This window comes from Heloderma suspectum, chromosome 1 (assembly GCF_057233095.1).
Source record: "Heloderma suspectum isolate Gila_16-S chromosome 1, 16-S_ref, whole genome shotgun sequence".
Taxonomy (NCBI): domain Eukaryota; kingdom Metazoa; phylum Chordata; class Lepidosauria; order Squamata; family Helodermatidae; genus Heloderma; species Heloderma suspectum.
The window spans coordinates 214,137,885-214,155,399 of record NC_139458.1 but is presented as its reverse complement, the minus strand read 5'-3'; the positions used below and the strand labels follow the sequence as shown (position 1 = coordinate 214,155,399).

The 17,515-nt window shown below is 46.3% G+C and overlaps 1 protein-coding gene across 4 annotated transcripts in view; it reads right to left on the bottom strand.

Annotated features, from left to right (window-relative positions):
- Window positions 1-10,488, bottom strand: part of CCNYL1 (cyclin Y like 1) — a 61,286-nt gene extending 50,798 nt beyond the window's left edge. For 2 of the 4 annotated variants that reach the window (XM_084818846.1, XM_084818856.1), the window contains exon 1: window positions 9,958-10,488. In XM_084818846.1, the coding sequence (XP_084674972.1) occupies window positions 9,958-10,198 (241 nt within the window). In that variant the 5' untranslated portion in view covers window positions 10,199-10,488. The remainder of the gene's footprint in view (window positions 1-9,957) is intronic. The other 2 variants (XM_084818828.1, XM_084818837.1) reach the window with 1 other exon arrangement.
- Between the last annotated feature and the right edge of the window lie 7,027 nt (window positions 10,489-17,515).

Genomic DNA, 17,515 nt, shown 5'->3' with positions numbered 1-17,515 from the left:
TGTGAAGCTTCTGGTAGGGTTGTCCAGCATATTTCCCATCCACCCCCATCCTTCTTCCACTCCCAATCACTCGGTGAGGGAAGCTGTGGTGTTGCGATCATCATTTGGGCCCAGCATTGACCAGTCTAGTAGACAGCCCTTTTGATATGGTGAATGAGTGCATCTTGTGTAGGAGGTAGACCTTCAATTGCTCTACCTTTCTGCATGAACAGCTGCTTCCTTGCATTATTAACTTGCTCTTCGCTGCTGGTATGGTCATATAGAAAAATTATAAATCTCTCCAGTGGCTTTAGCCATTCTTTGACTGCCTGCTGTCTTACAGAATGCTGAGGTAACATCTCCATATGCATTCCAGGTGTCCTATGCAGTCCTTTTGCCCCTGCCTCCAAGGAGGACACAGTATCACACCCAGTAATTGCGTGGAACATTGGCAAGGAGATACATTGATCAGGACTCAGACCTCTTGCTAACTTATGAGCAGCAAGGAACCAGAAGTTCTTCCCAACTCCAAATGCCACTCATTAATGTTCAAGCGCTATGCCGATGTTATGGCCAGAACTACAACGCCGGTGTCAGCAGTGCACGTTAGGGCTTTATTATACCCTTGCTGAACTGCATCACTTAAGTGGGGTAGGATGCAAGTGTCTGCCTCTTCATGTGAGCACGGAGCTAGTCCCAAGACACCTTGACAATTTACATAAAGCGCATCCGTCTTGTTTGTAGTAATCACCTGTTCGTTAGTGTCAATGCCTGCTAGCGTCATTGCCAAGGAGAACAACTCAGTCTTGCTGTCATCAACATGAAGAAACTCTTGCCAGTTTTTTGGGACTGGACTTGATAGCTTGACACGTTTCTGAACATCTTCTCCCCTTTTGCTGAGTATGTCACTCTTCAAGCTTTCAGACCTATACACATCCCAGATGATGTCTAATCTTGTTACATACTGAAGCTGTGATTTAATATAGGAAAGGAAAACATCAGTGGCATAATCCTGGAATGTTTTTGCAAGCCTTGTTCGCAGTATGTTGACGATGGCAGCACCATCAAGAATGGTCACCTGCACTATAGGACTGGAGAAATTTTCTTTCACAGCTGTGAGCTTGTCCAAACAGTGCAACAAATCAGACTTTGTTCCTGTTCTCAGACTCCCCATCTTTGACAGTGGAGGGGGATAGGCTTGATTCTTGTGGCAAAAGTAGTAATCTAGATCACCATTGCATTTCTGGGATGCAATGTCAAGTCTAGAGAAGAGCGAGCAGTCGTTCTTTAGGGATACCAGTTGCAGCTGTTTATCTGACTTTTCTCTGACTGGAGGATGGCTGAAGATATGGAGGTTGTTCCATGTGATAGGATCTGTGATAGGTTTGTCTTGGTTGATAAGCCTCTCAGTGATACATGTTTCATATTGGGCAACTCCAAGTTTCTTAGTCTGCCAATGCTGGATGTGCAATGTTTCTACTGTCAAGGACAGTAAGATCACAGCTGTTTTCACTAAATGGGTTTCCCATATCTTCTATAGCTTCAGTGAGAGACTTAACAGATTTTGCAAATGCCATCTGTGAGTGCTTTTTGGCCTCATGATGACACTCATCTGTGTCCCATCTCTTGTTACTTGAATTCTCAAATTTGTCAGTTAAGCAGGCCATCTCGGAACCAGACACCATCCATCGACACACAACTGCGGGGTTTTCTGTTAGGCCTACACCCTTTACAGATGCATTATTCTGCTCATGGGTCTGGTCAATGGCAATAGCAGAGAATGCATGTTTTGACTTTTTTGTGACAAATTTCCCTTTCATGAATTCTTCATAGATGTTACAGTGGCAGTCTTTAAGTGAAACTAGATCACATAAGTGGACAGGGATCCATCTTGCATAGTGGAGATGGTGCAAAGCAAAGAACCAGGGAACAATCTTGGGCAGGGCATCAATACAGAGCTGGAAGTCTCCCTCTCATATCACTCTCAAGTAAGTCATCAAGACAAGCTCCAACTGTAGAAGGATGTATCAGAATCAGAACTAGGGACATACATTACTTCTTTCATTACACCAGTCTTCCAGGGGCAAGAAGTGGCCATTGTCTTCTAAGTCTTGGCTGTCCTCATTACAGGCCTGCTGGAGAAGTACATAGAGACTACTGGCTGTGTTTTGATGAGCCCTATGGGTGTGTCACATGGGATACTTGTGTAAATGAATCAGCTTTTCCTGCTGTGGTAACACCAGCCTGAACAACTGCTCCAGTCCACTTGCTTTCATCCAGAAGATCTCCAAGTACCTTGAGAACTGTCATCTCAATTTGGAGCCCATCAAACAAATTATAAACATTATTCATAATGTTATAACATTATAAATAAGGTTATATTACTTATTTCCCTTTACTACATTTTGCATGTACTTGCGTGTGCTCCTGTGCTTTTGTGAATGAGCGTGTATGGTGGATATCTGCACATGTATTTACACACCAAATTCAAGCAAAATCACATCATTTTGACCCACAGAGCATCAAACATGCAATAGGGCAGACTGAAAATGTTTCTTAGGAGGCCATTTTGAAAAACGTCTGCCATTGCTGTTAGGGGGAAATCTCTGATGCCTCTATAGCCTAAAATCTTCCTGAGAATATGCCCCCAGTCTCATGCTTTTATCATCAAAAGCACAATTTGGCCAAATATTGCACCTATCTGCTGGACTATTCAGGAAATACAGGTTTTCAACAATGGGAAAACTGATTTAAATTAATATGTTTCCTTGGTGATTTAAAATAAAGCCATCCTGTCACTGGGTGAGTACCAGCCCCTCGTGCAAGCCCAGCCTAACTGCTTTGACGTTCCAGAAACAGGAGCTAGTAGTTACGCAGGTTACTCTCCATCTCACAGCATTTACTTTCCAACTCAGAGAGGGACTGTCCATAAAGTTTGGTTCACAGACTTATACTAATTCATGATTTGCCATAAAAATATATTACCTATTGTATCATTTATAATGCCTGACCTCATGTTTTCCTCGTAGTTGATGAAGAAAGGCAGGCTCTAACATGGGGGTGGGCAGAAGGTAGATCTGTAGATGTTTTCATTTCATTTATTATATTTCTACACCGCCCCCAAAATTCAAAACCAATATATTATACCATTCGCATATGGTATAATTCAAATTCAAAACCATTCGCATAAGGGCATAAAACAGATAGCAGACAGAACAGCAACAACATTTATCTAAAACAATTTAAAATGATCAGCCAGAGACAATCCAGGATCTGATAAAAAAACTCGTTATTATGCTACAAAATGCCTGAGAAAAGGGCAATTTTAACCTGGCACCCAAAAGATGACAATGTTGGCACCAGGCAGGCCTCACTGGGGAGATCATTCCATCATTCCAGAAATGGGGGACCACCACTGAGAAGGCCCTCTCCCTTGTTGCCACCCTCTGAGCCTCCCTCAGAGGAGGCACCCAGAGGAGGGCCTTGGATGCAGAGTGTAGTGTATGGGTCGGTTCATGCTGGGATAGGCAGTCTATCTGGTATTGTGCTCCTGAGCCGTGTAAGGCTTTATAGGTTAAAACCAGCACCTTGAATTGGGCTCAGAAACATATAGGCAGCCAGTGCAAGAGGGCCAGAGTTGGTCTTATATGTGCGGACCTTCTGGTCCTCATTATAAATCTGGCCACTGCATTTTGCACAAGCTGCAGCTTCTGAACCGTCTTCAAAGGCAGGCCAATGTAGAGCACACTGCTCTAATCTAACTTGGAGGTTACCGGAGCACAGTCAACTGAAGCCAGGTTATCCCTATCCAGACAGAGGTGCCGCTGGACCACCAACCAAGGTTGGTAGAATGTACTCCGTGCCACTGATACTACTTGAGCCTCAACTGACAAAGATGGCTCCAGGCAGACCCCCAGCTACGAACCTGCGCCTTCGGAGGGAGCGCAATCCCATCCAGAACAGGTTGAGCCCCCTCAATCCTGTCAGGAGAACCACCTACAAACAGTATCTCAATTCCTCTCTGGATTGAGTTTCAGTTTATTAGGCCTCATCCCATCCATTGTTGCAGCCAGGCACTGATTTAGCACATCCACAACCTCACCTGAAGACGAAAAGGAGAAATAGAGCTGTGTGTCATCAGCACAGTGATGACAGCACGCTCAAAAGTCAGATGACCACACTAAACAGTTTCATATAGATGCTGAATAACATGGGGGACAAAACTGACCCTGCAGAACCCCATACTGGAGAATCCATGAGGCTGAGCAATATTCCCCAAGTATCACCTTTTGGGGTTGACCATCCAAGTAGGAGTGAAACCACTGCAATGCAGTGCCTCCAGCTCCGAACTCAGACAATTGTCCCAGAAGGATACCATGGTCAATGGTATTGAAAGCCACTGAGAGATCAAGGAAAATCAATGTCACACTCCCCGTCTCTCTCCCAACATAGGTCATCATACAAGCTGACCAAGGCTACTTCCATGCCAAAACCTGGCCTGAGCCCCAACTGAAATGGATCTAGATAACTGGTCTCATCCAAGAGTACCCGGAGCTGGTTGGCAACCACCCGCTCAATAACCTTTTCCAGGAAAGAAACACTTGCTACTGGCCTAAAATTATTAAGATTTTCCAGGTCCAGGGATAGTTTGTTCAGGACCGGTCTCACCACTGCCTCTTTGAGGCGGTGCAGGACCACTCTCTTTTGCAAGGAGGCATTAATCTCCTCCCTGGCCCAGCCAGCTGTGTCTTCCCTGTCAGTTTTTATAAGCCAAGAAGGGCAAGGATCCAATATGGAAGTGGTTGTATGAACCTGTCCAAGCACCTTTTCAATGTCCTTGAGCTGTACCAACTGAAACTCATCCCAGAAAACTGGACAAAGCTGTGCTCTGGATACCTTCCTAGATTCACCTGCTGTAACACTGTAGTCTAAATCCCAGCTGATGCAAGAGATTGTATCCTGGAAGTGCCTAGCAAATGTATTACAGCAGGCCTCAGACAGGTCTATAGAGCGTCGACTTCAAGAAGCTCCTGCCAGCATGGCCAATGGTCAAGAATGCTAGGAGTTAAAGTCCAAAATATCTGGAGATCTACTTTCTACCCACCTCTGCTCTAGAAAGATGCTTGTCAGGCATCAAAAAGAGAAGAGTGTAGATATCAGGCGAGCTTCCTTTGGGAGGGCATTCCACAAATGGGGCACCACAACTGAGAAGGCCCTGCGTTGTAATCACCCATCTAACTTTCTTCAGCACAGGCAGCCAGAGGAGGGCCTCTGAAGATGACCTAAGGGTCCAAAGCAGGTACAAATGAGAAATGTTCCTTTTAGATATTCTGACAAACCATTTAGGGGCTTTGAAGGTCAACACTAACACTTTGAATTGTGGCTCAGACTGGAAGCTGACAAAGCGCCAGCGTCACATGATCATATCGACCAGTTCATTAGTAACCTAACAGCTGTATTTTGAACTAAGTGAAGTTTTTCAGCCATCTTCAAAGGTATCTCCACATACAATACATTACTGTAATCCCACTGGGAGGTTACCAGAGCATGGATAACTGTTGCCACGCTATCTCTGCTCAGATCAGGTTGCACCTGGTATATCAGCATGGAATAAAAGACTTCCTAGGCACTAAAGCCATCTGTGTCTCAAGTGATGACAGATCCAGGAGCACCCCCAAACTGCGCACTTCTTATTTCAGGGGGACTACAACTCCTCCATAAAAGGCTGAACAACCACTCAACTGGAAAGAGGAACCACCTACTAACACTACCTATGACCTGTCTACTTTGAGCTTCAGTTTACTGGTCCTCATCCAGTCCATTATCATGCTCAGGCACTGTTTCAGGACATCCACTACCTCACCTGAGACAGATAAAAAGGAGAGATAAAACTGGGTGTCATTTGTATATTGATGACACTTCAGCCCACATCCCAGAATAACCACTCCCAGTAGCTTCATGTAGAAGTTATTAAATAGCATGGGAGATAAAAAATGAGCCCTGTATAGCCCTGTGACAGTAATAGGCACAAAACCAAACAGTAATCCCTCAGCACTGTCTTCTGGAAATGGCCATCCAAGCAGAAATGAAACTAGTGTAAAACGATGCCTCCAACTCAGACAACCAGTCCAGAAGGATACCATGACTGATGGTACTGAAAGCTGTTGAGGGGTCCAAGGGAGTCCAAAGCTACTTAGCTAAGTACCAAGTCCTCTGAATACTTCGGAGTTAACTTTGAAGTTTTCCATTTACTTTCTTTCTCTGCCCTAATACTGTTTTACAGGTTTGTAAGTTTGTGAACTTCAATGTCAGAATTGCTCAAAGCGAGTGTTTTCCTATTCCTACAATATTAAATTTTATCTGGACCCACTGTTTTTACTGTTCATTTATGCGAATGCCCTTATTGTTGCTGCTTTTAGGATGTGTATTCCCTGTTTTTCTGCTATTATTGCTCCATTTAAAAGCTCCTCCTCCCCCCACCCCCGTAATTTTTACTCTGCAGAGTTTTCTGCTGATTATGTTGTTTGGTCTTGAATAGTACCGGTAAATGTTTTGTTTCCTATCAAACTACCCTTTATAAAAACATCCAGATTTAATACTATTCCCTTGTTTCCGCAATGAAACATAACCTACCCTTGAGTGGGAAACCGATATGGAATAAGAGCTGGGTGGAGGTGGCTTGTTGGTATTTTACTGCTGTTACTCAACTTCCTGTTGGTTTGGATATAGCTTGCCATTGTCCAGTATAATGATGTCATGTTGCGCTAAACCTTCAGAATTCTCTTGCTCCACCACCCTTTTCCTTCCTTTTGATAAATACATTAACAATTCAGTGTTTAATTCACTCAGGTTTATCTTAATCGCTATAATTTTACCTCTAAGTATAGCAGTTTTTGTTCCAATATTCATAACTCGATACCTACATCTTCTTATGCCAACCAATACTTCTTTGATCACAAGCAGATTCCCACACACATAATTCCATAGTTTACTTCATTTATGCACAGTATAAGAGGCAGTAGATAGCAAGGGAATAGATTAACAGTGCAGACTTAAATCATGGCAGTAAATCTTACATTCCCAAATGCTGATGAAAGAGACAGCAGATAGCACAATAACCAACTCACAAGACTAGAATAGGATTTAGGATTTGACATAAAGGCACCTTTTGAAGATCAGATAACTCTTCTGCCCTGTTCTTGAATTTCCTTTAATCAGGGTTGTGTGTACTCTGTGCTTTTAAAAATGTATCAAGTTTCCGTGCCAAGAAATATCAGGTTGGACCCAGGCTTCATCATCCTTAGAGTAGGCCTAGTGAAACCAATGGTGCTTAGTCATGAGTAACATGTCCCTTTGATTTCAGTGGGTCTACTCTAAACATGATTAAGTCTGGATCCAACCCATTTTATTTGGGGGGCCTGTATATGTTACATGGGGCCGCGGTGGCTTAGTGGTTAAGACGCTGAACTGCAGACTGGAAGGTCAGCAGTTCAAGACCCGAGTGCTGCCTGACGGAGTGAGCTCCCGTCTTCAGTCCCAGCTCCTGCCAACCTAGCAGTTCGAAAGCAAGAAATTGCAAGTAGATAAATAGGTACCGCCTCGGCGGGAAAGGTAACAGCGTTCCGTGCACCTGGGTGTTCAGTCATGCCGGCCAGATGACCACGGAAGCGTCTTTGGACAGCGCTGGCTCTTCGGCTTAGAAACGGGGATGAGCACCGCACCCTAGAGTCGGACACGACTGGTTGGGGACACCTTTACCTTTACCTTTATATGTTACATAAAGTTAAGATTGAATATAACTGCTTATTTTGCATAATTTATTCTGCTTGATTGTCACCAAGAGATACCCAGATCCTTTGGTTGAGGTTTGAATTCCTTGTTTCACACAGGTGGACATGAAACTTCAGTCCAGTTCAAAGATGCTTTGTTAGGGTAATAAGGCATACGCAAAGATTGCCAAAGTATGGGAAAGACCAGTCCCCAAAGTTATCCACCAACAGCAAAGTGTGCACCCCTCCACAAGGTGCCCAAATCACTCTATCACAGAACAAGGTCTTGTACTCATACCTGGGGCAGCTCACTTTTTACGGTTGAAAGCTGTGTGATATCAATGCAATGTTTACTAGACCACAAGGGAAGAACAAATACAAACTCTGAAGCTGGATTTCAGTTCTCTAGGAAACAGCTTTTGGGTACGCAGAGAACAAATGACGATAGAAGTAGCGCTAGGCAGCCTGGGTGCAATAAGAGTTGCTGTCATTTAGATGTCTTTTCTAAATAGCCTCAATATGGAAAAGTGTACTATTTCAACCTATCAGAAGCACCATACAATTTCCATTAAAAAGACGATAAACAGTGGCTGATGCTGGGAAAGATGGTGAGAAACTGTGAACACAACACATAGCTAGCTGCCAGGAGTACTTGAATTATAAGGGACCAGGAGCCTACACCCACCAATTTTAGTCCAATCAGCACTCTATGCAATAGTGCTAGAAGGGAAGGGGAATGGAGCTCCTCTGGTTCTCCTGTAATTCGGGAACTCTCTAGTACATGAACAGGGGACACAGCACAGACAAGGAAGTCATGGACATCCTTCTCCATGTTTCCATTCTCAGGTAGGTATTTTTACGACCAATCCTTAACATCCACACACTTTGGTAACTTCTGAATATCTCACGAAGGCAACAAAAAGGTGTGTTCATGCCTTTCAAGTACTAGTTAATTTACTTTTCTGTTAACTTTAGCAGTGAAACACTTCTGTACTACTTTGCACAGTTACTTCACTAGGAATTAAGCTATTTCTTCTCAGCTTTAGACTTGCGCTGAGAAGAAAAAGTAGCTGCTTTCCCATGTGCTCTTGTGTTAATGAAGGGTAAATACAGAGCTCAAAGAGACCCCATAACCCAGTCTGGTGCCCTCCAGATGGGTTGGGCTACAACTCCCAGAATCCCCCAGGCAGCACAGCCTAGTTATAGAAAAGGAACTAATAAACCAAGTTGAGCAGAAAGTACCTGTATGAGAAGGATGTTTTTCTCACAGTATAGGGGGTGAGTTGGCTCCTTCCCACCCATCTTAGCAGGGAGGTACTGATATTATAGTTGGGTAATGAATTATTTCCATCTGCCTTGATTCTGGGAGCTGCAGTGCAACCCATCTAGAGGGTCCCAGATCAGGGAAGGCTGCTGTAACCCAACTATCTAAAACAGCAACAAGCTACTGGTCGATTTTGCAGCAGTAATTGACCCCAAATTACCACTGCTCAGTTGCAAAGCAGAGAGGTAGGAAGATGTCCAGCAGTAAAAACAAGAGTGAAGTGTCAGTGCTAACGCACTCAGTCCAAGACAGACAAGAAGAATACAGTACCCAACTATAACATCCGCGCCTCTTGCTGAGATGGGAGGGGGAGGAGCCAACTTACCCCCTATACCGTGAGAAATCCATCCTTCTCACATGCATACTTTCTGCTTGACTTAGTTTATTAGTTCCTTTCCTATAAATAGGCCTAAGATTTATGGTTTCTTATGACATTTTTGCAGACATCTGCGCATATCTCATGCTCACAATAGGAAGTTCAACGTCTGAACTGACCAGACACCCCCTTTTCAGGAATGCTAGCATTCCTGAAGACACAAGCACACAATGGCGAACACCACGTACCAGAACTTAACAGAGGTGCGGGCAATTCAAGCTATACGAACGTGCTGGGGAATAAGCAACACTGAACAAAACCAGAAACACTCCAGCACAACGGAGGTTGCAGTCAGGGTACAAACCGACGCCCTGCTTTAAGCAGGAGGAGCACCCCCATTTTCCGCGTTCGACGTGCCCCTAAGACCGGTCCCTGATATGTGAGGAAGCCGTTAGCTTTACGCCCGGGGAGGCCGCCTGGAGAAGGGGGTGAGGGCACTCCCGCGCCCCGCTCCTCAGCCCCGCCGCGGCAGCCACGGGGGCGGCGTGCCAGGCGCAGCCCTCACTCACCATCCGGGAACTCGCGGTCGCTGATGTGCTGCAGGTGGGGCCCGCCCCCGCCGGGGTCCGAGTCCCCCGCCTCCGCCTCAGTGGCCTCCCGGTAGGCGCCCGCCCTCCGCTCGAGCCCCGCGGCCGCCGGCCCGGGCCCGGCTCCCGCGCCGCCGCCCGCCGCCCCCAGCGCAGACCCGCGGGCCCGGCCGAGTTTGGGGCTGGCGCCGGGAGAGACGCAGCAGGTGACGGTGTTCCCCATGGCGGGCGGAGCAACTGCCGCCGCCGCCGGCGCTGGGCCCGAGCCGGGCTATAGAAGGCCGCGGCGGCGGCGGCACCAGCGTCGCCTCATTGTCGCGCCGCCGCGCCCGGCTTCGCCTCACTCGGCTCCGGCGCCCAGAGCGAGCACAGAAGCCCCAGCTGGAGGACCGCGGGAGGCGCCGCTTCCCCGGCGGGCCCTGCCGCTCCTGCGCCCGCCCGCCCGCCAATCGCCGGCCGCGCCTGACGCTCTCACGTGCCGCCGGGCGCCGTATCATCCCAGGGCGGAGGGGCCGGCCCGGTGGCGCCGCCCGAAGCCACGTGACGGGGCGCGGCCGAAAGCGGGCAGCGCCGCGCCCACTACGCGCGCGCGGGGAGAGAGCGGCGTGGCGTGGCTGGCGTGGCGTGGGCCACGTCCCTTTATGGGGGCGGAGCGGCGGCCGCCCCATTTCTCGGCGGCGCTGTCCGGAGCATCCTCCACACCGTGCGAAGAGCGCCGTGCCCCTTCAGTTTTGACTGGCTGGCCTAGAATGGGCCGCGATGATGTATACCTCTGCGCTTTCCCGCCTCTACGATCGCCCTGTCCCATTGGATCCCAACCCCGCCTGTTGTCCACATGGCCCCGCCCGCCTCGCCGCCCTCTCTCGGGGGCTGCCTTCTTGCGGCGCCGCCTTTCCCCGGCGGGCTTCGTGCTCCGGGTCTCGCGCGGCGGCCGTCAGGAGGGCCGGGTGCGTGTGCCTGCCCCCGGTGGAGCCGATCCCTAAAGGGCGGGTGGTTCGCGCTTGCCTGGGGTGGGGTCATTCCGGCCGAGTTTTCCTGTGAAACCTCCCTGATGGTGGCGGACCTCTGGATCGGCTGCCGCGGGGAATGAGCGAGGGTCGTAAAAACGACCCCGTTATATTAGGAGGGCCAAACAAAAGTTACCAAGCGGTGTGCGAACTTTTGTGTTGAGCAGAAATCTTCTAGCAAAAAAAGCAAAACAAAATAGGGAGTGGGGGAAGATGCTGCGAAGTATAATTGGAGTCTCGGGTATAACTTTTTCTCTTATACCCACTCTTCTTTTTGCTTGCTTGCTTATTTATTTATTTATTGACATTTATATAACAGCTCATTTGCTAAAAACAAAAACAAAAAAAGCCATCAAGGCAGTGCACAGCAATTTAAAACAATAAAACTGTTAACACAGTAGAAAACAAGAACATGAAAACACCTGGATAATTTAAAAAGTTAAAGGCACAATTCTTTGCATGCTTAGACAGAAAAAAGTTCAGCCAGCCTGGACCCTTACAACTTTTTTGTCTAAACATGTATAGGGTTGCACCCTAATAAATTAAAATCATGTGCCTTACCATCTGTCCTGAAATGGTTTCAGTGAGATCAAAAGCATGTACCTTACTTATCTTGTGATTTTTGGTATCATTACAGTTTTACCTTATTATTCTTGTATGGATTTTTTTTACTGGACCAACCTGACTTGTGTTTTTTGTCTACTTAGGAAAATATTCGAGTCTCTAAGGAGGGCAAGGAACCATCCACCCTCCTCTCAATAATGAGGGCTGCTGTATGGTAAATTTGCTGAGAGGTGGTTAAGATCATCACCCCTGCATTCTGTTCTTAGAGCCTTTCTATACAAGGCATTTATTGTGCACTCCAGATTCCTAACTGACAGTAGTTTGTGGGTGCTTCACACAGTGTTGGCACCCTCCATTTTTTGTGACCATTATAGTGTTGTTTTTTAATGAGAAAAATGGTATTTCTGTGAATGGCGGCATGTAAGGCTCGTGTATTTGTGCAATTCTGCTATATGACAGTGCCACCTAGTGGTTGTGTAATGGAACATATAGAAAGGCAGAGAAAGAAAACCCTGCAGAATAAACATGTAAAGGAGCCGATCTTAATCCTGGAAGCAAAAAATCTGGAAGCAGAAGCCTCAGAAAAATGGTGCGTTAAAAGCCTCCTGTAGAAAAGCCCTTATGCAGCATCCACTCAGGCAGTCTTCTGCTTCCTTGATGACTGCATCCTTAATCTGTCCTAGGGCATCTTCTTCCTCTGAGAAACATGATGAGAATCTATATACCATAAGAAACATCAACTGTCTTTCTCTGAAGGCACCGAGGGTGCTTCCAGATAGAGGGCTTCTAGTGCTACCAATCAAAAGACCTTGTGCCACTATTCCATTTTTCCCTCCTTAACAGTTTTTTTGTGGTAAAAAAAAAGATGGAAGAAGAGGTGGGAAAATATGGCAGGGTTACAAATGGAAGACTATGTTGTTTGGATTGCCCATAAAATGCAGTGAATGAGGCACAGTGAACACCTCATCTGGAAGAACCAAAACATCATAATCTACAAACCAGCAAGTGTATGTACGCATAAGGAAAATACAAATCAGGGTGGGCGACCTGTTGCCCTCCATATGTTTTCACCTACAACTCCCATCATTCCTCACCATTGGCTAGAGCTAATGGGAGCTGTAGCCCAAAACATCTTGAGGACCACAAGTTGCCCCTACTTGTTATAGATGCTGGCCTGGCCATATCCTTTATGAGACAAAATACCTGTAAATGGTCAGGGAAAAGTCTCTTTATGGGAAAGGTAAAGGTGTCCCCAGCCAGTCGTGTCTGACTCTAGGGTGTGGTGCTCATCTCCATTTCTAAGCCGAAGAGCCAGCGCTGTCCGAAGATGCTTCCGTGGTCATGTGGCCGGCATGACTGAACACCGAGGTGCACGGAATGCTGTTACCTTTCCTGCCGAGGCGGTACCTATTTATCTACTTGCAATTTCTTGCTTTCGAACTGCTAGGTTGGCAGAAGCTGGGACTGAAGACGGGAGCTTACTCCGTCACGCAGCACTCGGGTCTTGAACTGCTGTCCTGCTGACCTTCGGGTCTGCAATTCAGCGTCTTAACCACTAAGCCACCGTGGCCCCTCTCTTTATGGGAACTGATAGTTAAATGATGGTTTCTCCATACCAGAATCTCTCTGGAACGTTTTGAAGTGTGGAGCACGTTAGCTTGGAGAAGATGAGGCCCCTTATCTGAGGGGAGGGGGTGATCTAAGCTGGAGGGGACTGCAGCTTTGAAGACAGAGAAAGGGAGGCACTGGGCAAAGAGGGGGAGTTGAGCTGGGAGTTGTAAGCTAAAGGCATCTGGGGATGCAGAACACACTGGGACTCTTCTAAGTAATCATAAATAGGATTGCACTCTAAGATGGAGCCTGGGATTGTCACTAATATTATTTACACTGTTATATTAAAACACTGCCTTGATCTCCTTGGAGGAGTGATAGGATTAAAGGTAATAAATATGAAATCAGTGGAAGGCACAAACCTAGACAACATGGAAGAAGCACTGTAACAATACAAAATATAAGTAATTACTTAACACTGACAGTACAATTCTATGCATGTTTACACAGAAGTAAGTCCTACTGTATCCAGTGAGACTTGCTCCCTAGTAAGTACACTTGAATTGAAATGGTGCATTTGGATTAAACAGGAATGAAATAGCACAGAAAAATATTCGGAGGGCAAACTGTCCATATGGACCCACCCAAAGCCTATAATCCAGAGGCTGCTGTCAGAATTTGGTTCTAAAGAACATCTTGAAAATCTTGTCTCTTCGATTAATCACAAAAGCTCCCAAAGAGAAGAACAGAGGGCAGGAAGCAAACAGCTAAACTTGTTGGGAGGAAAAAGCCCTGAAGCGTATGGGCCTGATTAGAATTTGCCTGCATTACATTTTTACACTTCATTTCAAAGTCAGTTGGATCCAGTTGATGAAATGTAAGGCTCTCTGGCTTGTTCTGTAAAGAGTGGGTTTCAAGTCCAACATGAGAGAGCATATACGTATGTCATGAGTATGTGTAGCATGGTCCTACTGAAGGGTTGCCACTGCTTGCTGTAGATGGCAGGTAGCCCAGTGAGGGCCAGCCCTCCAGAGTAGCTCTCCGGAGATGCACCATCCGCCCCCACCTCTCTTTCTGCCACCGCTGCTCCTAGTTAACCCAAGCTGAGGTGTTGCCCACCCCTAGCCTAGACAGGGTGTGTGTGTGAACAAACCTGCAATCTGAAGCAGTAAACACAGGAATCAAGCCCATTCCAATTAAGTAAAGCTGATTAAATATAAAAGCAGGATAGTGGATGAAGTAGTAAGTATGCACAGTAATATAAGAAAAATAAAGTCCTATACTAGAACACTGGCTTGGTTAAGCTACCATAGCAATAGACTTACATCAGGGTCCCTTAGGCATCCAATGGAATCTGGATGCAAGATGGTTGAAGAGGGGTGTCAAGGTTCCCCTTATGACCTAGACTCCCTGACCAACCCCTTCATGATCTCTTGCCTCCTTAAGAGTCCCACCTTCCTTCTTTAAACTTCCCCTTCCCAGTAACGTGGGGTTTGGGCTGTAGACGTGGGGTGACTGCCACTCTAGCCATAGGGTTTAACCACAACAGTTTACTAGTAGATTTAAAGCAAACAAATTATAACTAAAGTTATCTACACAATAGAGCTGAGTGATCCAAAAGGCATTAAAAGAAAATAAAAATTGCAAAACACAAATTCCTTTACCCTAGCTGTCCTTAGATTTTTCTAGGCTGCCTTTGCCTGCTCACTCTTGAGACTCTGCCCTTCCTGACTCACTCTTGCTCTGGGTGCAGCCTCGTCTTTTCTCTCATTAACTAGCTCTCTCCCCTTCTTTATATGTATTAAAATTAAACTCAAGTGGAGAAATGAAACTGACACTTAACCTGAGAAATGAAACTCCTCAGGGTTATTCCCTCCCAACAGAAAACTCCAGGCCTCTAAGCCTGACTTTTTTTTCTTTTGCATTTGTAGGCCTCAAATCTTCATTAGGGGCAAGAAAGGAACAATTCAAAGAGGGCATTTTGCTAGGTGTTATGGTATTTGGCTTGGGGTGGCATTTATTGACAGCAGTGATCGAATTGGCCGATGTGCACTGGGTCACGTATGGAGGAGGGCTCAAGGAAGAGGCCAGGCAGTGCCAGCACTTGCCTTGGGTAGGTGAGAAGTGGAGGAAGGGCTAATCGTTTCCTGCCAGATGGCTTTGTGTATCTGAAGGGGCAGCTAGATGGGATGTGACAGGACGGTTGGCACCACATGGAGGCTGCTATTCCAGCCTCTATAGAGAAAGCTAAACCATTGCCTTTGCCAGGTTTTAAGGCAGAGATGCAGAATCGCAGGGCGGAGGCCAAGTCCGGCCTTCCAGGAGTCCCAGTCTGGACTGCTGGGGTTCCCCAGAAGCCCACACCTTCTTCCCCAGACAGCACTCCCTTTCCCTCAGCAGCAGACCGTCTGGTAGTTTCCTGCCTTTTGTGCAGTTTTTTTCCCAGTTCTAAAAGGCTGAAATGGCTCCCCTAAGGCAGGAAGAGCTTTTAGCTAAGTGAAACAATCAAAACGTTTTAAAAAATAAAATTGGATGTAGAGAAGAAAAGAATTTAATCGCTGTAAACTGCCCAGAGAGCTTCTGCTGTGGGGCGGTATAGAAATGCAATAAATAATAATAATAATAACCACCCTCAGTCATTTATCACGAGAAGCTGACACTGGCAGGAAGAGCTTTTAAGTGAAAATATGCTGGTATTTTTGGTATTTGGCCCCGCCCCTTCTGCCTTTGGTCCCACCCGCCACTGGAATGCAACCCCTGAGAGGTTCTCCAAAATGGAATTTGGCCCTTGGGCAGAAAGAGGTTCGGCACCCCTGTTTTAAGGCATCATGAACTAGCCAGGATCAACCCAGTCGGGCTGGCAAAGTCTCAGGCTTTGGGTTCATTCCCAGGGCAACATATTTCATCCCAGGGCTGTCAGCCAGCCTGGCCCTGTTGTGCTCTTGATGGCTTCTGCTGAGAGTACGGGTGTGCCAGACTTGTAGACACAGGTGTGCTTCTGGTAACGACTGCATGCGTAACTTGCACATACAGCCCCTGAAACAGTGCTGCAAATCAGAAGTACTCATGCACACTGGATTCCCAGGGAATCATTGGTACCAACTGCTGCATATGATCCACATTCCAAAGAAGCAGAAAATGTAGGACTGATACTCATACTCACTAAGTTCTCTGTTTATCAGAAGTGTGGAAATCAGATTCTACCCATAACACTTTTAAACAATTAAAAGGAGTGTCAGATCAGATTTTGTGCGTGTGCTAAAAACAAACACTTCTGCAGACATTTTTCATTTATTTCTGTCAATTATATCCTGCACTTTTATAACAAGGTATACTCAGGATGGCTCACAAGTGCTTGAAATACAATTAAATAATAAAACATTGCAGCAGAAAATCAGGAATGATTTAAAGGCAGTGGGCAGCTGAAAAGCATTCATGTGGTTCTAAACGGTGGGCAAACTATTTGTGAGGAGTCAATCATTTCACATTCTTCACAGTATGAGGAACACAGTGTCATCCCATTGGTCCATCTAACTCAGTATTCTCTACATTGACTGGCCGAGGCTCTCCAGGGTTCGGACATGAGGCCTTCGCAGCTCTGGAGATGCAGGGATGGGATCAGACTGGGACCTTCTGCCCACAAATCATGTGCTCTACCACTGAGCCACAGCCTACTGTAGCTCTATTGCACACCTTATTGTTCACACAGGTTCAAACCCACTGTGACGTTTTCTCATGTAAGCTTCATGGAACCTTTGGCAGTCTGTGGCGGTGCTCTCATGCAACCCCTATGCTTTTCCATGGGCTTGCACAGGAGAAGTTCCCCATAGATTAAGCCAGTAGGCTTCTAATATTTTTGGGAAAGAGATGACTGATTCTTTTTCCAATTTAAAAATTTGCAATAAACAATAACACCTTTCAGTGCTTTTTTGTTGTTATAGGGAGGAGAAAGCAGTTTTCCTTGATTTCGTTTTTCCCTTTAGAAGAGGCCATTGTCTTTCACTTCTGCTTAGCACTGGGCCAAATGATCTATTTGTTTTTTACCATTCTCTGAGGGAGGGGCAAAAAGAAATTGCACTCATAAATTGTGGGAAGGGGGGAGAATTTGAGAAATTTCTCAGTGTGCTTCAGTGTAAGGAGGTGGCTGAGGGATGGTGGCCAGGACTTCCTCCCTTGCGGCTCTCCAGTGCAGCTGCCTACTGAGGGCCTGAAAGCTGAGCGAAGCATTGTGGGTTTGGTTGTTGTTAAAAGTCCTTTTTATAATCAGTCGTCATCATAACTCCTCAGCCCATGAACAAGCTGAAGGTATTGGCTTCACTCTTGGAGTGTTGATGAGTGTTCACCTGTGGGAGAAGACCTCCCCCCCTCTGCCCCACCCCTCCCCATACCCTTCATGGAAGTACATATATGACAGAAAT